Here is a 24,906-nt window from a genome sequence, read left to right on the forward strand (position 1 = left end):
TCATTATCTCAGTTGTGACCAAAGTACCATATGACTAACAGCGGTGCTGAATGAAACTAAAATATTCTTTATTTCAGCAGGCAAACAGTTACGCTAGCGTTGAGACGCTTCGATTGTCTTGTGCTGCAGTTGAGCAGTACAGAAAGAAGTTTCACAATATGCAGACCTCTTGTTGTTTAACGGAATGTGTATACCAAAATGTTTACTGCAAACAGCAGTTCTGAGCTAGAAAACTGGTCCTCTAGAGAAGACACAGACTTTAACAAAGGAGCTAATGACAGCACGACAGTTACAGATGATGACGGTACGGGCGCAACGCCGGTGGCGGTAACGACTGACTTATGGTGGCAAAGACGGCAACGTTACTACGATGATGGCGTGGCAGCACTAAGGACAGCATGTCAATGAATACGATAACAGTAGTACAAAATTATGGGGTTTTACGTCCCAGAACCACAATCTGATTATGAGGCACGCCTTAGTGGGGAATTTTGGAATAATTTGTACCACCTGGGGTTCTTTAACGTGCACTTAAATCGAAGTACACGGGTGTTGTCGCATTTCGCCACCATCTAAATGCGGCCGCCGTGGATGGGATTTGACCCCGAGACCTCGTGCTCAGCAGCCCAACTACATAGCCACTAAGCAACTACGGTGGGTAATACAATAGGTAAAGCAATAATGATGGCAAATAAGGCAGCATGATAATGACACTGCAGCAACGATAGCGGCATGGTGACATCACCGATGACAGCACGACAAGGACAGTAACACAGGAATGGCATGACCGCATTTTGTTGACATCTAAGGTAACGATTACCTAGGAGTCTGGCTACTTGTAAAAAAGTCATAGGTCAATTAATGCTGTCCGCATTTTTAAGAAATCGAGGGAGCCACTGGAGTCTGAAGATTTTCTTTTATAGTGTCCCATCTATGCACAAGGAGCACATACAGAGACACGACTTTTCCAAGGATGATTGTGCTATGTGGCAGCAGAATGAATCAGCAGAATGGAATAAAAAGAGCTGTCCCTCGTCCATGGCATTCTGTGAGCAATGCACAATAGTTGCACGAGTAAGACTTGGCGTCGCAAAACTTGAGCAACATGTCCGAATGGGTCACTCATTCTTTGTAGTGTTCTCAATTCGTTGAATTTCCCTTGAGCCATGGCTCTAGAAAATTGCCTTGCATTGTCCTGCTGACGCTTGTTGTGTCTTTATGCTTTTCAGAGATGGCCGAGCGACATGATGCCAAGGCCGTGCTACAGATTGCCCGCGAGCTTGTGCTGCAAATCCAGACGTTGATTGACAACCGATAGGAGAACCTTGCCTTGCCCGGCTACAGTCTAATGACAGCAACACGCCCGCTGACCCTTCGTCTAAATGTTCATCTGACCCTTGGACTGGTCATGCACGATGTGTGCCATAGGATTACTATTCTACAGGATCATCTGCAAGACCCTCCTGTCCTTACAAGGTGCCCCAGATGTGCCCCAGTGCTACTTGGCAAACTGCTACATTAGGGATGCAAATTGAAAGATCGCATATCAAACTGCGATAAATTATCAGGCCTGGCCGTAATCAGGGCATTGTTCAAAGAGGTAGAAAGTGTCAGTGCATTAACCAAGCAAAGTTGTCGAAAGCACATGGCATTTCAACTCTTCCACGGGAATCTTGTATACACTGACAGTCCATTCGTTTTCACTCTGAGCAAGGCTGCTGTGCCAAAGACAAAACGATGTTTAGTTTACTACTGACTTTGCGTGCTTGTGTACGGCCCTTTACTACCATGCCTTTTCCAAATTATGTAAGACTGTGTCATAATCCTCGCCTAATTGCTGCCAAAACGCTTCTTGTCATGTTCTTTCCAACATTGGTGATAAAGCTCAGGCTTGTTTTTATTAGTTGTCAACAAAAGTTAATTATGTGCCATGAGAGCGCCTTTGATATGAATCGTAAGCACCCACATTGTGAGGACTTTAATTAGTGTCTGCCTGCCGACTGCCACAAATTCTCAGTGTTCCACATCTATGCTACAGTAGATTGGCCTGTCACTGAGTAGGCTGAGCATCGTGTGCTCCGCCAAAACTAGCTGGACACTACACCACATTTGACTGATTGCTCTACTTACTGAGCAGCCTGAGTTGATCAGATAATGCTCATGACTAATGTAATGGCTTGTAGTGCTCACCAAAACAACTTGTGTTGCTCACCAAACTGACTGCCTTGGAAAACACACTTTGAAGCTGTTCTCTTGCTGTGCTAGATAGAAATACGCTGTGCCCACATAAGAACAGCTTACAAAGCTATGACCAGGCTGCAAGCCTGTATTTTTTTCTAGAGATTAATAATAAAGCTAACTTGGGCACACCAGGCTCATTGCAGTTCTAATACGGCTATTTGTACTTCATTTTAGCTTTAACGCATTGGCCAACTTAAATCGCCTGCAGAACTTGAACTGTTTTGTTCTCTGTGTCCTAACTGCAGCAGTGTTTGATTTAAAGTTTTTCGCATAACTAGAATATTATTGATCTGAAAAAACAAACTTTGTTTTCTGCAGGTGACCAAACAGAAATACTTAGGACCATTAAGGGAAAAGTGATTTTGGGGGCTTCACAATCATTTATGACAAACACTTTCATTTGTACTTCTTTTTAAATGTGTGACTAGCTGTAAGTTTCTAACTGTATAAGCTGTCATTAGTTATAGTAGTGTTATAACAGAAGAAAACCTCCAATAGTGTGTCGGTATTCACAAAAATCTGCATGCATTATGAAACCTTCCAGTATTTTATTGATGCTATTCACCAAAGTGTTATCTGTATGTGAAGCTGCAATTGATCCCGAAACCAAGAAAGCTTCCAGAATATCGATTGTACATGCCTTGCTTCTTGCCTTTTAATTTTGCTTGCTATATTTAGTTTGCGTCTCACACATGAGCTAACGAGCATACATAAGTGCAGAAAACAGGCTTCTAGCAGCGTAATTTAAATGTCTATATTGCAAAAAGCAAATGTTGGCTTCGAGCATCTCGCTGTATTTGGAAAACAAAAAAAAGCGCTTGAAGCATATTTGTTCCCTTAGACAATGGCAGTAGTATGTGCAAATGCTTCGCCCGAGTCACAAAATTCTCTGGACATTTTAACAGCAGTGGGGACCACTGTGGTGTGGCCACATTTCCTGGCGTTTTATTGGAGAATATACTCTGCTTAACAACATCTGGACAACAGACGTGTTTAGGTATGGTCTTTTCCAGCAGAAAGTAATTTCCTTTTTGTAAAGTGAATCTTCGTTATCAAGATGCGCACTAGTGGTAATATTTTCATTCTTTCTGTAGTGCATGGCTTCCTCTATAGCCAAATTAACATACCCATTGGCGCTCTCCAAGCACCCTAAAACCATGACATTCTCCGTGATAAAACCATGTTGCTTATTCTTGATCCATTGTATTGCCAGTTCGTAGTGATTTGCACGAAAGATTTCACTTTATGCAGAGGTATCTGCAGGTTTTTCTGGAGAATTGTGGTTAGTGACTAAGTTCTCACATTTATCAATCGATCAATTTGGTTTGCGTCAATACACTTTAAAGGTTTAACTTGTAGTAGCAGGTTTTCGGATATCAAAGAGTTTGACAATAAAGAACTGAATTTCTCAAGGGACCAAAAATATAGCTATTTGCCTATGGGTGTCAGCACAATGTAAAGTGCATTTTCAGTTCCGAGTTACATCTTACGCAAACTCAAACTTCGACAAAAATAGTGTGGTCAAGCAGACTTGATACTCTCAAGGAACATAGGTGCATGATCGCTGAAATGGAGAGAGAGAGAGAAACAACTTTAAATAAAGATCGTGCTTGGTTACTGTGGGTGGAGCCCCCGTTCCAGGGCCCCACTGGCTACTGCGGCACGCCGGGCGTGGTAGAGGGTCGCCAATTGGCTTCCCAAGTCCAGTTCGGAGAGTCGCGCCTCCCACGACCAATTGATAAGTGGTTCTTGAGGGAAAGGGAAAGGTTGGCGCTATCTTGCTAACGACTCACATCTTTAGGTTCTCTACTGTCATGTGAGCTAGACTCGGTGCATAACTGCTACAGTGAGCTTCAGCTTTGTCGTCTTGCTTTGACTGCAATGTTGGCGCAGCAGATGACTTTGTTCGGAAGTTGCATCACAGTTAGGGTTGCCACCTTTACCGAGAAAAATTTATGCAGAAATAGTCGACGATGATGGCAATGTAAGCGAATAGCCCGAACGAACGAACGAGCAACAGCTGTCCCCCATTTGTCCTTGCTGCCCTTCCCCGCTGCTGGGTTGCCCAAGAGCACGCGCCCTTTCTCTCGGTGCCTTCCCTCGCCTGTCAGGAGTTCCTTCGTGGCAGCCGCGAAGAGCGAACGCGTCCACTTCTTGCTCGTCTTGGTGTGTTGGCATCAACGCCCAAAGCGTTTGACGGAACACTTGCGTGCGTCTGAGGTGTATTTTTCGTGGGGGCGAATCCGCTATGGATTCTCGTCCATTGCATCGCGCACGATGGGCTGGCTGGCCAGCGCCGTGCGGCCAGTGAGATGTGCGGTGAACGAGCGAGCGAAGAAGCATTATGCTGTCTGCGGGATTCGCCTCAATTGCTGACACTGTATCTGTGGACGGCGCGGCGACTAGAGCGGGCTGATCCCGGAGACAGTGCAATAGTAAACTGCACTTTACTCGGCGAAAGACCGGCCATGCAAATGCGCCAAACCCAAAACCCTCGGCCACTATGCACATAAAGGTTTGCAAGCAATGGTGCTCTCGAGGACATATATTTGTTGCTATGAGGATATTCAGGTATCTTGATTTCTCATTGAGTAATTCCGTAGGAAATAAGGCCAGCAGCCAGGACACCTGTAAAGGTGGTAAATATAGTAGGAAAGTCCGGGAGGTTTTCCAAAGGTGAACCCTCTAAATATAACGTGTACCAAACCCTCTAAATATAAATGTGCACTAAGTGTAAACTTTAGTGTACATTTAATGTGTTCGTGTTGTTGCTGCCAACAATTTACTCTTAAGAGATATTAATCTACGAATGACACAACAATACGTGGAAATGAAGATGGCTAGAAAATACACTGTAAATAAAGAATTACGGAAAGTTCAAGAAATTAGGAATGAAACTGTTTTCGAGACTTCACTTGTCTGATAAGTATAAACGCCTAGAACAGTGCTTGTGGAGCAGCTTATAGTGTACCGATTTAGGAAGAACTGCAAAACTGGCAAGTTATGTGTCATAGGGTTGGAGGCGGGAGTGGCACCGTGAGGAAAAAAACAGTTGCGCAGGTGAATAAACGGCGAGGTGGCAACCCTAATCATAATTTAGGTCGTCTATATGCTTGTGGAGGTACATTGCCTTTAAAGTATCTTAAAGTAAATATGTCGAAAAGTGTGACGTTTTTCCAACTCAAAATAGGCAAATGTAAGCCAGTACTTCATGATACCTTGCTGTCAGTTTTTCAGTTTTATTTGCTACCATGCTCAACACTGAGATATATTGTAAAATATTTTGTTTAAAGATTTTTATATTTCCCATGCAGTGATATTGTAGGCAGTGCACGCAAAGCCAGGCTCACTATTCACACTGTTGTGCTAGCTGAGGGTTATTACAATGACATGGTTAGCAGTAGAGGGCTAGATTTTCGGGGGAAAATAAAAGGGAGGTCGCCACGCAGTCGATAAAGGTATCAAATAGCGACAGACTGCAGAGTTGAAGGGTGCACTAAAAGGGAAATATGTTTGAACTGGTAATATATTATTGAAAAACTAATTTTTTGTTAATTTTGCCGTAATAGGTTCATAATTCCAAAAGAAAACAAATGCGAAAGACTTTTTTAAACTTCGAAAGCCCCTAGGGCGCTGGTACTTAGTGTTATGTAACTGATTTGAGAAATATTTTTCAGCATTTGGGCCGTTATGGCTCTTTAAACGTTTTTGAAAAAAGTGCTAAATTCACTATTTGGCTCTTTTAGAACAGAATGTAGTGCATTTTTACCGATGAATATTTAACTTCGGTCATGCGGACGCCGCCAAAATTCTTGACGTCATGGGTAAGCTTGTGGGGAAAGCTTATTGCGGCGGCGTCATCGGTCCTTCGCTTGTGCACCTTGTAGTATTTTTGGTATTGAAGAAGTGTAACTCACTACTAGCGCTTAGATTATATTTCTTTTTAGTGCCCATTTAAGTGAAATTGCGTTAGCTGATTGCCAAATGGTACACAGATTTCGGAAATGCGAATTGAGTAACGTCTGGCATTGCAGGGTGGAAAGTAAGTTCTTGAGACATCTTAGTAGGCAGGGATGGGATAATAATGACATTAAGATGTTGTTGGGGAAGAATACAACCCATATGCACTGCTGCCCATCAGGCCTTAAGCACTTGAGTCGTTGCCGAAGAATGAAGGCACAGGATTAGCTGAAGAGCCTGACACAGGCAGCACCTTTAATGTGAGCGTTCTGATTCACTCAGCAAAAGGACGTAGATTGGCCCAATACATAGTTAAGTTTGCTAGAATTGTGATTTCTGCAACTCTGAGAAATATAGGGTGCTTTAGCATAGCGAAAATATGTTTCGATTAGAACGTGGCACAAAAATGCAGGTGGCTCAGTAGTGTTAACGTTAAGTAAAGCCATGAAAGGGCTAGTTGGTACCCATTCATGGTTAAGTTGTGCTGAGTTTTACACTGGAATAAATGCACAGAAGGGAACAAGGACGCAAATGGACAGAGTGCAAAATACCAGCTCTTTATTTTTGTTAGAAAACACGTCAATAAACAAAGTGGGCAGTAACATCTCTTGTGACAACGTGATAGCCAGAACCACAGAGTTAAATTGCACTCATTCCGTCCTGTGAACTCGATTTCGGCTTCTGTCAGCGTGAAAGAGGGAGTGATTATGCACTGCACAGATTATACAGTGCGCTATAAAAAAAAACGCAAGGAATAAGCAAATTACAGACATGGTGCCGCATGAATAATTTGTTTCTTTCTTGTGTGTTTCCCCGTAATGTGATATATATATCTGCACCAGGCACACCAAAAGGCCCAAACAGCAACTGTAGTCGTTATTTTTGCCATTATATTTGCTTTGTAAAACAAGCTGTCATTTACGTTTAGCGTTAATCACTTGGCGAATTGAAATCCTCCAGGTTTATTGTGTTAACTTGAACAACTTTCCATATTTCCTTTACGCAACTTAATGTGAACCTACTCTATCGAGCAGAGCGGGGCAACATGTCAGATGTGGTAGCTGCTGTATCTTGTGGCTATTGGTAACAACCTGGGACGTTATTGCAAGCATCAAGTGCTACACAAAAAATGTGAAGTGTGAAAGCATTTGCTCTTACTTTTTCTTTAGTGCAGTGTCTTTTACTCCTTCGCTCATAAGTTTAGTCAATACTGAGTATTGTTTTTATGCTAGTCCATTCCTAGTTTATCCCTTGTTGTCAAGGACAAACCGCTGTGGCTATGAGGTTATATTATTCAAGCAAGATTGATTTTATGCACTTTGCATGTCCATTTTTTTCACTCAGGCATGCTGTTTGCTTATAGTTCATGTATGACAGTTGTATATTGTTCATTCACGTGTATGTGTTCGTGGCTAAACCTATCATAGGTAACAAAAAGCAGGGTTTTGATGAATGCACAATTTTTTATCTACAAAATGTGTTCATAATTATAGCGACCAATGTTTTGTGTTGATTATGCCAGTTTATTTTCTTAAAGGTCCCTTTATCAGGGTTTTCACATAAGGGGTATGTGAGAAGCTGTTCAATAGCCTCAGAATCTAGAATTCTATGTCATCTGGTCATTATGTAATTATGTGATTGTCTATTTGTAATGGTGGCATTTTGTGCTGAAATTGGTTCTGTTTTAATGTGTCTTGTATTATTCTGATTTGCATCACAAGAGCAAGCTTCATTGCTTGAGGCTTGCGTAACGCATTCCATTCAACTATTGAAGGAAATTGCAGAAGGCATCCTGTGTTAAGGGTAAGCTTAAAAGAAGCTGCAGACCTTGGAAGTAGCATTATTTGTAGTAAATGCCGATCTGGTATGAGAGTGAAGATATATTTACAACTGTTATGCAGTGTCGAACTATGCTTGCAAGAAGAAAACGTCTGTTTTGCACCACTTGTCTCCCGCACCACTGGGTATTGTTGCAGTTTTGGCATTTGAACGAAATGTCAGCACATCTACTTCAAAGTTGGGCTGGCCTTTGACTTTAAAGCTCCAAGGGACTGGTGTTAAATGACTTTGAAAGGGTGAGCTGTGATCACAGGTGCATCGGAAACTATGTTGGGAAGATTTACATGTGCCATTTTGGCATTAAAATTCAATGTGTTCCTGGTGTATTGGGACGTTCATTGTTGCTTAACAGTTTTAATAGAGGTAACATTTATTAAATTGTGGCACACAAAATACACCTGTATGTCCAAAGAGACCCTAGAACACCTCTAACCAGCACTTTTATTGCAAATGCATTTGCGCACGAAATTTGTGAGTGATGATTCTCATCCTAAAATAACGCATTTGCATGCACTATGGTTCTTGCACTTTTATGAAGTCTGGCATACAAGCTCCATGAGATATTATAAAGGACCAAACTGCATGAAATGTTTAACAAAGGCTTTGCAGGGCCTTTGTTTAGAAGTGTGAAGAAGAATATGTCATGTCGTCTACCCTCATGTTTATTCTATGCATTTCTGAAGCATGCCAGAGCTGAAAGTTTCTTGTAGTACATTTTTATGGCCGAGTTGCTTGTTGGGAGGGATGATAAAGGCTTTAGATATTTAGAATGCTGTTGATTGTTGGTTCAGGCTACTGTGCTGTCCGTACACCATAAGTACTATATAGCATTAGTTATAAATGGCAAGTAGCAAGTTGCATGGTGCACAATGACTTCTCGATAAAAGTCATGCATATGTACCTTGTTACACGGGCACTATTGATTTGTATTCTCATTTAACTGAACCAGTGAAATTTTGAGCATGATAGAACAGAGTGGATGTGGTGTGGCCTCACTATTCGCTTTGGATTGTTGTCTTTCCACAAACAAAGAAGCACATGCAAGGAAGGACCAACTCAATATTTACTTATGTTCCTGTGACTCAAAAAAGCAGTTCACGGGGCAGTTTATTTAACTGAAGTGTTATAATTATCTTACTGAATGCGGAGGTTGCATTATTTTTGCTAATGCAGTCCATCCTAGCAGTCACATTAATATGCTCGTAATGATTTAAGGTTGGGCACCTGATAGTGAACGACTACAGCACTTGTACTCTTTTGAGGTCAATTTCCTGGAATGCCTACAATGTCAATATTTTCATTTTCTTGTTTGACATGTCGGCACAAAGCAGCTTCACTTGAATTTGAATATCTTGATTTTGATGGAGGAAGCTTGAATCAGTATTCACAGCAGAGTGCTCCTACAAGTGAACAGCTTAATGTGCTTGGCGTGCAGTGTCAATATATTCAACCGTTATCAAACGTGCCCGCGTAGGAGGCATATCCATACAGTCTATTATTCAAATAACTGTGTACTGTTGACAGTATAAATACATATGCAGTACGTTCATAGGAGTATGCTCAGCATGTTGGTTTTAGGTATTCGCAGAAAACTTTTTTCATGCATACAAGTTTTTAGGTGCATTGCTTGTTACTACATAGATGAAGAAGAAACCACTGTCATTTGTGCAAGCCGGTGCAGCCGGTATTGGTCGGTAAACTTGGTTAATGCTTTGCACGGTTCATTGACTCCACAAAAAGGATTCTTGGGATGTAACGCATTGTGAGTAAGATGGTAGCTACTTGCCTTTGGTCAGTTGTACTGCATTGTAGCATAGTTGGTTTTATTATATGCTGTTGTGCGTCTTCTACTGGGTGCTCCGGTTGCTTCTGTTTGCAAAGGGCTAAAAATAGCTTCCTTGTTGCTTCTACCGATTATGGTGGCTTCACTAAATACTAGGGGTGTGTGAATACCGAATTTCACCGAATCCAATCGAATAGCGATTGTTCAAATAATTCAATTCCCGAATCGAATATCTACAATTTGATTTTTCGATTATTCGATATAATCAGTGTAGAGACTGGTGCACTGCCATATGTCGCGTGTGGTCGATGGCGTACAAGCGCTCGAGCGTTTCACTTCGGTTTCGGCGCCAAAGGAGCGCTGAGCGCGCCGCGGACAGGGCCGCGCCGGCAGTCGATCGTGGTAGCGGACTTCATCACTGCGAGTGCTCCATGACGTCGGCCCGATGAAGCGATCGCACACACGCATAAGTGTGTGACCCAGGCGAGATGAAGACGCTTACCTCATACTCTGTCGGTAGAAGCTTCGCCCGGGTCGACGGGACCGCGACGCGTACTGACATAACGGCAACAAAAGCAGCACGTATTTTGTACACCAATTAAACCTGAAAGCTTGTGCGGCGATCGGGTCCATTATGCGCCGACAGGCACGGATGATGATGATGAATAAACATTTATTAGGCCCAAAATATATTGGTGGTGCCCACAGGTACCAGACGGGGTGGTTCCCTAGTTACGGGACCCATATGTTCCCAGCAGCTCCTGGCCCCTGTCCGTCAGTGCTGAGCTGAATCAGTAGGGCGGGGCTGGATAACAAGAATATCGCGATGCATACGCGGCGACGAACTTCACACCGCTTCAACAGCCGTTAAGTTAATCCGCACGCGTGGATTCGGGACCGACCACTCATCAGCCACCCGTAGGAGCATATTAGCGGCAAGCATTCCGTGATGGCATGCGGCCCGTTACAACTTAGGCCAGCGGCAAATTCTTGTCACGGCCATACTATCAGGCAATTAGGCCTAATCGCAGCTGCTTCATCGGGCTTCGGCGACTAAAGTTACGGTTTGGTACCGAATCAACGCAGACCTATTCGTATTAGCCGCGCCACACTCAGAAAGTCGCCAAAACGCCTCACAAACGAAAGCGAGTGCACGGGATGGCACCAAAATTGTTCACGACCTGCCATCTTTGCTAAATACCGTACGGTGGTCTCTTTAAACAGGAAAGTGTTTTATGCCGGGGTCCACCATCAACTTCCTGTAACGGATGTGACGTCGGCGCGAACGCGTAAAATATTCTCTCTCTTGACAGGGATGCCGGCTCCACCTAGGAGCGGTGAAGCGAAGTACTGCATCATGACACTAATGAGCGCCGACAGTGAGCGCTTCGGTAGTCTCAGCGCAGCTTAGGCTCTAACGCGATGTAGCCTGGTGTAGGCGGTGTACGCCTTCTGCCGAGGTGACGACGAAGTTTTTGCGCATGGTTTGTCTTTCGTGGCCAGTGACGCCTCGTCACCTACGCCGTGAAGCTTCAACATGCATCAGCGGTGCTGGCACGCCGCCTACTGCTTCGCTTGCAATGACACCAACTAAGAAAACTGCTGCGCTAAGCGGCGCAGCAAGGCAACGACGTGGACGGGCGAATCTGGCTTTGGTCCGGCGAGAGACACGCCAGCATGAAGCAGAACGCCTTCGCGCGTTCGCGGCAAACTCTGTCACTCGCATTCTTAAAGCTGAGCGCGTCGCAACTCAACTGGCTGCCCAAGAGACTACGGACCAAAATGCTCGTAACTTCGCCGAAGTGACTGGGCAGCAGGACGCCGCTCCCCAAGAGGACGCCGCGCCAAGCAAACCTGTAACACGGTCGCCGAGCCGCAAATCGTACGCCTTTCGTTTCAGCGGACCTGAGCTCACGAAGCAAACATGCAACAGATTCTGTGAAGACACGTTTCACTTTCGTGTTCTACCGTTTCCTATGAAAGAGGGATCAACTTTTGTAGCTTTCAGCAACCCGTCAGAAGACTAGCTTTGGATTTATACGGCGGGCGCGATAGTGTCATGGCCGGTTGAATGCATTTGAGGACGGCGGGTGAAAGGGGAAAGAGGGGGGCGGACGCGAGCGATGCGCGAACTTTCCGTGACTCTCCAGATTTAGAATCTTTGACAGGTAGGCAAATCACGCCGAACCCGACAATACAACGATGCGGACGCTGCCTGCACTTTACTGTCAGCACCGGCTGCGTACACAGTCACGGCGTTCAAGTCGCGTGATGCGCGGTCCTGTAGTCTGTCGCACACATTGGCCTTGGAATAATCCACCTGCCATAAAGTTGGGCAAGCCCTTTTGTATTGTGTAGAAAAACAGGAAAGCAAAGTTGTCTATGCAATGAATAAACGATTTCCGCAAAACACAGGTCAACTAATAAATTGAGAAGCTCATTGGTGTTTAGTGCAACTGTGTGTCACAAATTTATTAGTTTCAGAGGAAAAAAGCACTTGATTCTATTCAACACAATTTGTATCGATAAACTATTTTCCAGACCTTCATATACTAAAATTGAGCTGGAATAAGTACTGGAAAACTAATTCGGTGTTTCCTTTAATAAGAGAAGACCGTACTGCATATCTTGATTTCTATGTACATGTTAGTGATAGCTTGCTGCATTCTTGTTATGAGATGCTAGGAGACTCCCGAGCACGTGCAGCACCGTACTTTCTTGCACGAAATTTGTAAGCGTTCAGTTTTGTGAAAAATTTTCTGATATTCAATATTCGGCCTTTTTTTCTTCATTCGATTCGATATTCGATTGGAAACCTACTATTCGCGATTCGCACATCCCTACTAATAACATTTTATGCTGTTACAAGGTATGAAATATAATGTTATTGTGTCATTGTTATTGAACTTTTAGCTATGGATCTGACCAAAGTGCATTAATAGCTGCTTCGGTTGCTATGGGCTATTTTATTTTTCATGTAGCAAGAACAAAGCGGAACGGTGAATTGAAGGCTGTCTGCGTCGTGCTGAACATTTGAAGCGATGACCTGCGCTTCATCCACTCTGTCTCCATCCGAGAGTTTGCTTGCAGAAACAAATCACGTAGTTCATAGTTTTGATAACTGTTTTCTTGGTTTTCATTTCTTTATTTCAACAGCACGGTTAAGAAGGGATCACTCACGGCTTGTATGACACGCCGTAAAATGAGGGGCCAAGCTGAATTTTGAGTTAACCTGATTGCTTAGCTTTAGTTTTACCGCAATATCATGTTAGAATTAGTTTATGCTCATCAAATGATAAGTTGGCGTGTTTGCCTCCCATACCCTGATAGCCTTTTGACGCAGATGTCGGATGTCTTTCAAGCTGAAGGCGCAGAAGGCTCATGCCGTTTAAAGCATGGCTCAATGTATTTTAGTCAGTAACCAGTAAGAACATCAGCAGTGGCTCCTGTCACAGCGGTAAATGTTCCCACACTCGTTAATTCTTTGCTCAAAGAAGTATCTTATATATTTCAGACATAAAGAGAAGCCTCTGCCATACTTCACAAGAACACACCAATCGCTGCAGCCAGGCACGCACAGCCGGGAAGGGCAGTAGGAGTGCAAATGCCACAGAAACTTCTGCACAAATAACACATGAGGCTTAAAGAGGCGTTGCGGCGAAGGGCGGAGTGAGCACCTAGTAGTTTATATTAGCCATATGCAGACAGCAGCGTGTGGCAGGAAGCTATGTGTCTCCCAAGGGACACGGTCTTGTGCAACAGCATACTGGAGATGCGCGTTAGCAGGCAGAAATAGCAATGCGGGAGTATTGTGACAAGAAAAAATGAAGACGTGCGCACACCGTGAGGTGGCAGTGAACAACGATGACTGGCTTGTGTGGGCCCTACTGCAAGACAAAGAATTAGCAAAAGTTTCTAGCCGACAAATTACAAGTTCTTTTTAGGCGCACTGCTCAGGGCTCTCTTGACTTGTGTTTTACTTCAGATGTTTAGGTACTAGTAAGTCAGCAAAAACATATTTACCCGTTGGTATGTTGGAAAATGTATAATTAAGCCGTGGTTTGACTCATACTGCGGTTATGCCATTCCGAGACCATTCCTCGTCCCTTTTTCGGTATAATCCAATTCTTTCTTGTGGCTTGTTTGAGTTCATGAATGTAATTGTACTGCGTACACAAGTGTATTTTTCACAGCCCTGGATAATAAGATATTTGTTTGACATTGGGGCATGTATGCACACACGTGCTGTATTTTCATTGCAGCGGTCGAAACGCATGATTACATAATATATTTCTTAGCTATATTCGGCTAAGTTTCCCAAATATTTGGTGTTAAAATATATCCGTGACTGCAATGACCTAAATCAAGGGTAGTTGGTACATATTGACTAAATGGAGTAAGCGCAAAGAAACAAAAACAGTGGACACACCGACGCTTGTGTGTCCACCGTGGCTACTTTTGCCCTGATGTTTCTTTGTGCTTACTTCCTTTAGGCAGAAATTAAGGTCTTGTCGAAGGAAAATTACTCTTATTGACTTTACCTGTATTTGTGCTCAGCAGTAATTCATTTTAATTCGCTCTTAATCGCTTTATGAAGAGAAAAAAAATACAAAATGTCGATATCCATAGCCAATGGCTAGTGGGGGGCCCAAATAGAACATGTGCCTACAAGGAACAACAAGCTTGCAAACTGTTAGATTAAGCATGAAACATATTTAAGCAGTCACAGGAATTTATATCTATATTGAAATTACAATGTTATGACACATGTGTACTATTTTTGCAAAACAATAATGCGAAATTACAAAGTCGCGAAAAATAAAGTTTAACAACATGGCCAAAAGGACAGAATACTAAGCAAGTTTTAAACGCGAGGCAACCTTGCACTTACACACATGGTCTTTACGTAAGAACTTGGCCATTGTTAATTTAAACAATATATTTCTCACCTGCAAAAACCAATATGGCAGGCTTCCTTTGAGCCAAAGAAGTGTATTAAGTGCTCTCCATAGAGATTCTTGGTTGGGGGTAGTTTAATATTTCTAAACAATATGCTTCTAGGGATGAAATCAAATGCAAGACGACGATTGAAATGTGGACACATAGAAGGGGCGGTTGTGTACGTGGGAGCTACAAGAAAAACTGTTCTCAATTCACTCAAATAATCCTATATTCCTAAACATCCAAAGAGGTGTTTTCTGGGATGAACATTTGTTCAAGATTTAATTTTTTTAATGGCTCATTTTTGCACATTTTACAACAGGAAGAAATTATGTTTTATGAATGAAACTTCAAGTTTCAATGCTGTATGAGAAAACACTGAAAGAATGTGGAATGCAAAATGTTGAATTTCGAGTTTGTAAAGGGCCAATACATCTAGATGCCGACTTAGCGCATAAAGAATTAATTTGATCGCGGCAATGTCAATGACATTCCAAAGTTACTTGGAAGGTACCTAAACTTTGGAACATGCTCAAGAAAACAACTATTAATTCGAAAGCAGAAGTCATTCTGTAGGCGTCGCGTTAGGGAATAAAATACAGTATACATTTTTATGTTGCATGAATAGTTAAGTTATCAGCGAAACAAAATTATATGTGTTGCAATTCGGCATTAGTTTTTCTTTCGAGTTTCGTCAGGTTGTCGGCCATTATCACCATGGCTGTGTCGTCCGCGTGTATATGAATACATATGGTGTTTCTAGGACATCGAGAAGGTCGTTAACGTAAATTAACGTAAATACTCAACTCAGAGACTCGTACGTAGACAATCTACAACCTTAGTAATCACATGCTTAAGGTCCTCACTATCAGTTTTAGGTACAGATTTTCGATCATACTTGCTCTTCCTGGTGTCCTGGTGCAGTTCTGTGAGTTGTCACGTCGCTGAGTTGCGAGTGAATTTTCTGGTTTGCTCTTTAAAGGAAAGAGGTTCGTAGAAAGATTCAGGATTGAAATGATAAACAGTTGTAGAAAAAGGAATATCCTTGTCCATTTCTTGTTCTACTACTGCTAATGATTTGCTATTTGGCATTCATGGCTGCAACTTCCAACTTCCATGAGCTCCTTGCGCAGACTTATCTCATCTTTAAATATGTCAGAACTGTCACTGACCAACACTTTTTTTACTTTTCAGTTTTTCTTTAAATTAAGGTAACCGATCTCGAAACCGCTGAGCCTTAATGATAGTTTCACTCAGGTGAAAACACGCTCGCATTCGCATACAACGTGACAAGAATGGGCACACGTAGATGCTATTGAATATCTAAATATTTTGGAAAGTAATAAAGCGGCTGCATGAGGCTCACGAAGAGTTGTATGCAGCCCATCCCTGCATATTATGCCTAAATATTAGGCCTAACGTTAAGAGACAGGGAGAGAGCGGCGTGGATCAGAGAGCAAACAGGGATAGCCGATATTTTAGTTGACATTAAGAGGGAAAAATGGAGCTGTGTGGATAACCGGTGGACCATTAGAGTTATAGAATGGCCGCCAAGAGAAGGGAGTCGAGTCGAGGATGGTAGTCGAGGACGGCAGAAAACTAGGTGGGGTGATGAAGTTAGGAAATTTGCAAGCGCAAGTTGGAATCAGCTAGCCCAAGACAGGGGAAATTGGAGATCTCAGGGAGAGGTCTTCGTCCTGCAGTGGACATAAATAGGCTGATGATGATGAGATGTGCAGTCTTGTCTAGTTGGGACCAATTATACACAACGTTTTGAGGGCGCAGCAAAGCCAAATTGGGCCCGCATGCAAAACATTCAGACGTAATGTTCTAGTTTTATCTAGGACAAAACCGTCCCAAGCCTTCAATCTCTCTAATTGCCTAAGCTTTCTAAAATCCTCCGGCCTATCATTTGGGTTCCACAGCACAGCTTGCGAGGAACTGTATTGTGTAAGATGTGCAGGGCAATGCCAGACACCGGTTTGAAAACTCTACTTTTAGATCAAAATGGAACTCAATGGTGCATTTTTTATGCACTGTACTTGTGCATTTGTTTATTCACGCTGTGTGGAGCATTAGAAACCATCGAGCATTGCGACATTATTCTTAATGGCACCTGAATTATTTTCAAGAACATTTGAATGCATCACAGCTACTAGCAGGAGCCTATATGCGTGATGTCTTGAGTAAACAAATATGCTGCTAATAGTTGACTTTTAACACCACTTAAGTTTCTTTTGGTGCTCAAAAACACGTCCACAACCAGGGAGTAAATTACTAGTTTTTACCATCAGGTTACTTTCGATAGTCTGCAACTCCGATGGCGTACACCCAACTCTACTGCGACAGAAGTTGTGCATCTCATTTTTAAGTACCATGAGAAGCAGGCACCAAAATAAACAGAGCACAACCATTAAGAGCGTCATTTTTTATTATTGAATTCTGTGGAAGGGTCATGCTTGGTCATGCATGTCACCTGCATGACCAAGTCTTCGTCCGTTGTCGGTGATGCACACTTCATGTAGAGCGTGAAAAGCTCTGCGCAGTTTTAATTTTATCAGTCGAAAAAGAAGGATCAAATGGCTCAAGCTCTAGCTGCCCGTAGAAATTATTGTAGATCAGTAGATATCTGTAGATGTTCTAAAGAGATAATAGTGATGAATGACAGATGTACTGGGCCAGTAGCGATTAGGAAGAGTGCTTTTTTGAATTTTATTTATTGAACATGTCATCAGTAGAACTATCTTGAGTAGTCGACTGATGAAAGTAGCCATGAAGATGCTTGATGCAGTTGAATTCAGAAGTTGTGTTGATTACTTCTTGCGTTAAATGTTTGCTGAAATGCGTTTTGGTATGCATTCTAAAATTTTATCGTTGGAGCTTCGCGGTGTTGGGGTGTGCAGGGGAGCGTTGCTCTGGTCGGCCTGCTGCTATCAAGCCGCCCTCTTTTTTGTGTTGTGTATGTGTGTGTACAGTGTGTACAACTTTATCAAAACTTCTTCCAAAAATAAAAAAATACAAATTCTCCTGCTCATGCCGTCCGCAAGTGGCTGCTCCTAATTCTCCGTAGTTTACAATTGGCCATTTCGCTTCCTTTCACACTGACCCACAGTGCGCTCACACTGGAGTATTGCAGACCCTACGAGCGCCTGCGTTTCAGATATTACTGGTTCGGCATTGTGAGCTCTGTGTGGGCGCAGGTCAGCCAAACGTACTGAGGAAGTAGCCAGAGCCATAAACTACTTTATAAACAGGACAGCAGAATCCGACTAGACACACTAATAATGAGTAACGTTACACAAAATGAGAAGAAACAGGACAGTACCAACTAGCTCAGTGGTCAGTTCTATTGTCTGTAATCTATAGTACCACGGGCTCTTTTATTTGTTTAATCTGGATCTATTTAACTCTGCCGTCGTCGTACCACTTGATGGCATTTATGTCTGCAAGTCATGTGGGCCTTCCTTGCATGCACGCTATTGTACGTGCCCTGAAGAAGTACAGGTTATGTGTGGCCTCTTTTTTCCATCGAGAGGTCATTCCAGAAGAACGAGTAAACTGTTATGTTCTGACCTGTGCCAATAGGTTCGTTTTCTCGAGGACCAGCTCGGCGTGTTGTCCAGTCTGGAATAGAAGAGACCAGAGCGACGTTTCAATGAGTGGCGGAAAACTGCAAACAGCGTCACTGAGTGCATGCCTTTGAATTCTGTGTAGTCGCTACCCCCATGTAAGAAAAAAGCCACAGAAATACTCAGAATTGTTTACTAATGCGTAAGCATCGTTTGACTCGGCTGTACCTTCGTTTGCGCTCAGTTTTGCTTGCTTGCTTTGCCTAGCTTATGCGTATCTAACCATGGCCTTTCTGGGGGAAAAAAAGCTAAGTAGTCAATTGCCAGATTTTCTCGCCGCATCCGTCCCCTTCAATGCAATCGTATCAATTGAGCGGGAATGCCGGGCACGAGCGCACCTCGACGGAGCAGAGCGTTTGAACGGGAACACCAGCTGCCGCAGTAGCGCATGAGGCGTTGTGTTAGGGGAGGGTGCATCACCGCTATGCCATGTCACCCTGGTTGTCGATCTCGCAAGGCTGTATTATTCGCGCGTTCCTTTTCCACGCAAGTTCTCGCCTGCATGCTGACTTTGCCTAGGTAAGGCCCAATGAGAATGCGCCAAGTGTCTCAAAGGGCTCGCTTGCCCACGAGGTGTTCATAACTCGAAGGACGCTCAGGAACGTTCAATTGGGCATTGGACCAACTCCAAATTTAGGTTAATTGGCCTACCCCAAAATTTCTAGCTGACCCACCCCCAAATGTCACTTGGCCTACCCTTGCTATAAGCTTTCCCATGCATTTTCTAAGTCGCCCTATGTATCTCTAGGGGTATTCTCTATTTACTTCTTTGCTATAAAGTGTTCCTTATCGCTTAAAAGCTTCCATTTACACTATTATAGCGATTAAATGTCTTAACTTTGAAAATTACGCATTTTTGTGCAGATACAAGGCACTAAACTTTGCGTGACAGGGCTGGGGAGCTCGCCAAAGAGTGCTCACGTGTTTAAACCGCCTCAGCCAGTAGAGAAACGACGCTCGCTGACGTGTAGCTACCGGACGGCCATAGGACACTCCCCCAGAAGGGCCTCAACCATAGTTTCAAAAGATCGAAAGATAATTCTGTCGCCGTTTAGCTACGTCATGCTGAACGGAGATAGATAAAGTCGAAAGTCTTTATCTATCTCCTGTTCATGACGTAACTGTGGCGCGGTCTATTTCTCGTAATGCACGCGAGGACTAGAGACCTCAATATATTGCGCAATGTGTGGACGTTCTCGATTAAATCGAACTCCTGAAGGAAAACTGACAGTACGCACGCCTCGGTAGAATGATTGATTGCCAGAGATTTGAGGGTTATTGTAGCAGACAAGGTAGGCCATTTTATAGTGTTATGAAAGGGATTATACCAAGATAAGGTCAAACTTGCATAGTAAAATAATTTTTGAGTGGTTCTATAAGATGCGGAAATGGTAAAGCAACAGGCAATATACTTGCCAGAAAGGAAAGGGTGGTAAGCTATGAGTAACGCAGTGAAAGATGCGAACAATTCAAAGTCAGATATTTTCTTCATTGTTAAAACACAGGAACCCGAAATTCCTTTTTTGAGCGTTGTGTCAGAGGGGCCCATGGCTACATGTTTCGCGTTTTCTACAGAGGCACCTATCATCGTGGAAATATTGTAGCGATACACAAAGCTCAGGAGCTTTATTATAGAAGCACCGCGCCGTACTCGGGAGAAGAAACCAGAGAGGCGCCAACAACAAGAATCCCTTCTTCTTCTCTAGATGCCTTCCGGAATCTCGAGCAGCCCGGTCGTCGTCTTTGTCGGCGCCAGGGCGCACTTGCGCACGAATACCGACGCGGCATTACCCTCCCTCCAGAGCGAGCATCGTCCCGATGCTGATCAAATCGTGGCGGAAAGACTCGTAGTTGATAGCTTGGCGGTGTCCACTTCACTCTGAATGATATGGCTTCATGCGCACGTAGTGCGCATGAAGCCTCTTCAGGCACCTGTTGACGGCGTTTCGAGCAGCATGAACCGTCACGAACCACCTCGTAGGTCACGTCGCTAATACGGCGTAGAACCTTGTATGGTCCGAAGTACCGGCGTAGAAGTTTCTCCGAGAGCCCTCGGCGTCGGACGGGAGACCAAATCCACACTCTTTCCCCGGGCGTATAAGCGGCAAATTGGTGGCGGAGATTGTAGCGTCGTGCGTCGCGTTCTTGCTGACTAGCGGGCGAGCTGTCGTGCTTCCTCGGCGCGTTCAGCGAAATCTGCGGCATCTGCATCTGAACCATTGCAGTCATGAGGCAGCATAGCGTCAAGCATTGTAGTGACTTCTCGACCATGGACCAGGGCTAACGGCGCCATTTTCGTTGTTTCTTGGCGTGCCGTATTGTATGCGAATGTGACGTATGGTAAGATTGTGTCCCAGTTCTTGTGCTCCACATCGACATACATGCAAAGCATGTCTGCGATTGTCTTGTTGAGGTGCTCGGTAAGCCCATTTGTTTGTGGATGATAGGCCGTCGTCTTCCTATGGGCTGTGCCACTCAGCGTGAGCACAATGCGCAGAAGCTCAGCTGTGAATGCGGCTCCTTTGTCGGTTATTATGATCGCTGGAGCACCGTGTCTGAGGATAATGTTCTCGATAAAGAATCGTGCTGCTTCAGCTGCCGTGCCGCTCGGGATTACCTTGGTTTCCGCATATCGGGTTAGATAGTCCGTCGCGACTATGACCCATCTGTTGCCGCTGTCAGATAGTGGAAAGGGGCCCAGGAGGTTTATGCCAATTTGAGCAAATGGCGTTTCCGGTACCGGGACCGGGTGCAATAGCCCAGCGGGTTTAGTCGGTGGTGCTTTGCGTCGCTGACACTCAAGGCATGTCCTCATGTAGTGCTTCACCTCTTCTGCGAGCCTAGGCCAGAAGTAGTTTTGTTTGATTCGTGCTAGTGTTCGCGTGTAACCAAGGTGGCCCGAGGTGGCTTCGTCGTGGCAGCCTTGCAAGATTTCGCGGCGGAGAACTTCGGGAACGACTAGCAGATGGTTCTTCCCTGTTGGAGAGAAGTTCTTCCTATAGAGAACGCCATCGCGCAAACAGAATGAAGGTAGACTCCGTGAAAATATTCTCGACACCTTCGTAGCTCGCCCTTCCAAGAACTCGATCAAGGTGTTGAGCTCTCGCTCGGCTTGCAGTTGCCGAGAGATGGCGGCCGCATCAACAATCCCTAAAAAGCCACTGTCATATCGACACCACTGTCATATCGTACTCTTGAAGCCGTAAGCTCAGCGTGCCAAAAGTCCGTACGGGTCTTTCATATTGGTCAGCCAGCAAAGCGAATGATGGTCGCTTACTACTTGAAAAGCGCGACCGTATAAATACGGGCGAAACTTCGTGACTGCCCATACGACGGCCAGACATTCCTTCTCCGTGGTTGAGTAGTTGGACTCGGCACGTGACAATGTTCGACTTGCGTAAGCAACTACTCTCTCGGCACCGTCCTGCCACTACTCTCTCGGCACCGCGTGAACAAGGACAGCTCCCAGGCCCACGTTGCTGGCATCGGTGTGGATCGCCGTTGACGCGTCCTCGTCAAAGTGAGCGAGTACTGGCGGAGTTTGTAGACGCTGCCGTAACTCGTTGAACGCCGCTTCTTGCTCCTCTCCCCATACAAACGCAACGTCGTCTCTTGTGAGCCGGGTGAGTGGAGAGGCGAGATGCGCAAAATTGGCAATAAATCGTCGGCAATAAGCGCAGAGACCCATGAAGCGTCTGACCGCCTTCTTATCCGTAGGCCGAGGGAACTTTGCGACTGCTGCAGTTTTATCGGGGTCAGGCTTAACACCTTTTTGACTAACTACATGACCTAGAAACTGAAGCTCTTCAAACCCGAAGTGACATTTTTCAGGTTTCAATGTGAGTCCCGCGGACCGTATGGCTTGAAGAACTGACAGCAGCCGCTTTAGATGTTCTTCGAAAGCAGCGGAAAAAACAATCACATCGTCGAGGTACACCAGGCATGTCTTCCACTTCAGACCGGATAAGACAGTATCCATGAGCCTTTGAAACGTGGCTGGGGCCGAGCATAAGCCGAAAGGCAGAACCTTGAATTCATAAAGCCCATCAGGCGTCACGAATGCAGTCTTCTCTCGATCACACTCATCTACCTCTATTTGCCAGTATCCACTCTTAAGGTCCATGGAGGAGAAGTAGCGCGCATGCCGTAGCCTGTCTAAAGAGTCGTCAATCTGCGGCAGCGGATACACATCTTTCTTTGTAACATGATTCAGCTTGCGATAATCAATGCAGAACCGCAAGCTACCATCTTTCTTTTTGACAAGCACCACAGGTGATGCCCATGGGCTGTTCGACGGGCAGTAATACCGACGCGGCAATATGACGATCTGTTCCTGATTGCTAATTCCGAAGGCGTGGCGAGTTTGTACTGAGGCACGTATGAGCGACGCTTCTGCGTGAGTTTGTGACAAGTCATGTTTTGTTTGACAGTAGTGCTTCTCTTTCGAGGCACGTTTGCTAAGTTGCATTCATTACTAGTCATTTGTCTGAGGATACTTTGGAATAACTTTGAGATTTAGGAACGTTCTGTTAGGCAGAGGGCAGTGTTGGTCTCTTCTGATCGTGGTAGAGGCAGATAAATTTTCGAGTTAATTTGATGTTTGCTTTCAGGAAAACGTGACAGCTGAAAGCTCGAGAAAGAATAACGTCTGTGTTTTTTTCCGCAGAGATATGTAGATAATTCGCGTGAGTTTCCGTTAAACTAAGACTTTCTTTTCGGATTTCGCGAGTTCTGATAATAACGTTGTATCAATCTATATACTGGTTATTCTGCAGTCTACTTAAGCTGATTTTAGAAATCGCCAGATGTTTCTTCCCGCACACACGTAGAGAGTACCGCACCTTAGAAACGGGCTGCGCGGTTCGCTTTTAGTAATGGTATACACTACAGATTTCTTTTCTCTTCAACGTATTATGTAAGGGTATGTCTAAGGCTGTGCGTGTCTCGCACGTGTATCTAGAAGACGGCAGCATTTGAGTTTCATTTAGTGCGTGGAAGCATTTCTAAATAAGCGCGAATAATCTTGTTGTCTTGAACGCGTAATTTTCGGATTAATTTGTGCGTTAATAGCGGATGTAGAGCACGAACAGACAGTTCATGGCGTTTGTGCCGCATGATATTTCAATGAACATTTATTTAGGGTCATCCTGCAGTTAGGTAGGAGGATTATAGCGTTGTATACCAACACGTGTCATATTCTGCTCATTTTTTTATTATAGTAAGCTGAAGTGGTAAGTCCTCCTCCGGTCCACTACATTTTCAGGCATAGACTGGCGCCTGACACCGGCAATATATATATATATATATATATATATATATATATATATATATGCAGTCGAGGACGGCAGAAAACTATGTGGAGTGATGAAGTTATGAAATTCGCAGGCGCATGTTGGAATCACCTAGCGCAAGACAGGGGAGGGGTAATTGGAGATCGCAGGGAGAGGCCTTCATCCTGCAGTGGACATAAATATAGGCTGATGATGATGATGATGATGTATCGTCGTGGTAGTACGATGATCCGCTCCTGATGGCTAATTCCGAAGGCGTGGTAAAGTTCGTGACTGACAACAAAATGAAACGGGGGGGGGGGAGGGGTGAAACACTCGGCTAAGCTTCGATGAGGAGTATACTTATATTATTCTTCGCGACGAAAGGAACTCATGTGGGCTGTGAAGTCCTGCACAATTGTAAAAAAATGTCACAGTTTCGCCCTAAGGGCGAAGCAATGAATGCGATAGTAACACAGCAATGTCATACGAAGTAAGGTGAGCGGCTTTGGTAGCAATGTGAATTGTAGTAAACATGAGCTGATTAAGTAAGCAGGTGTGCTGCGCCGTAAGTAGACCGACATGAAGAGAGACTCGATGACCACGAGAAGGCGCTTGTGAAACGGTGGTGTTGATGAGAAGCGCTCCCCGTGGGCAGCGCGTGCGAAGGCACACACCTGTAGCCCTGCATTGCCGATCCGGGCAGCATTGCATTTGTAGCGTGCGTTGGAAAATGTGGCCCGACTATTACTAACTGAAAGAACAAGCGTGGTGTGAGCGCGCACAAACAAACACGAATAGATCACACTGAATGACTGCAGACAACGACTGTCAAAACGCTGGCAGCAAGCATAGCCGTAGCGGGCGAAGGTACGTGCCGTCTATCGCTTCAACGGAAACTGAGCGGCGAATGCACGGCGCATAAAGGTCAGAGCCGTGTGGAGATAAGAGACGGTGCGGACGAGCGACGAGCGCGGTTGTTGGCAGAGTAGAAGTGCGCCCCCCCCCCCCCCCCCCGCGCCCCCTCCGGCGCTGGCTTCCCGCTTCCTTGCTTGGCTTCCTTGCTTGCGCGTGGGTGATTGAGTGCGTTCGCTCTCCGTGATAGCGCGCGTCCCCGCACGCTTCCGCTCGGGCATACGGCGCGCGGCGAAGATTTTATCTATAGGGAACCTGACGGCGACGGCGACGACGACGGCGACGGCGACGCCGACGGCAGAAATCCGGTTGAAGTGTCCATATAATT

General features: G+C 44.6%; 1 protein-coding gene across 1 annotated transcript in view; it reads left to right on the top strand.

Moving 5' to 3' along the window:
- Positions 1 to 10,020, top strand: part of LOC119445320 (small G protein signaling modulator 2-like) — a 161,522-nt gene extending 151,502 nt beyond the window's left edge. The window contains exon 22 of the mRNA XM_037709634.2: positions 1,230 to 10,020. Within this exon, the coding sequence (XP_037565562.2) occupies positions 1,230 to 1,318 (89 nt within the window). The 3' untranslated portion in view covers positions 1,319 to 10,020. The remainder of the gene's footprint in view (positions 1 to 1,229) is intronic.
- The last annotated feature ends 14,886 nt before the right edge of the window (positions 10,021 to 24,906 follow it).

This window comes from Dermacentor silvarum, chromosome 3, assembly GCF_013339745.2.
Source record: "Dermacentor silvarum isolate Dsil-2018 chromosome 3, BIME_Dsil_1.4, whole genome shotgun sequence".
Classification (NCBI taxonomy): Eukaryota; Metazoa; Arthropoda; class Arachnida; order Ixodida; family Ixodidae; genus Dermacentor; species Dermacentor silvarum.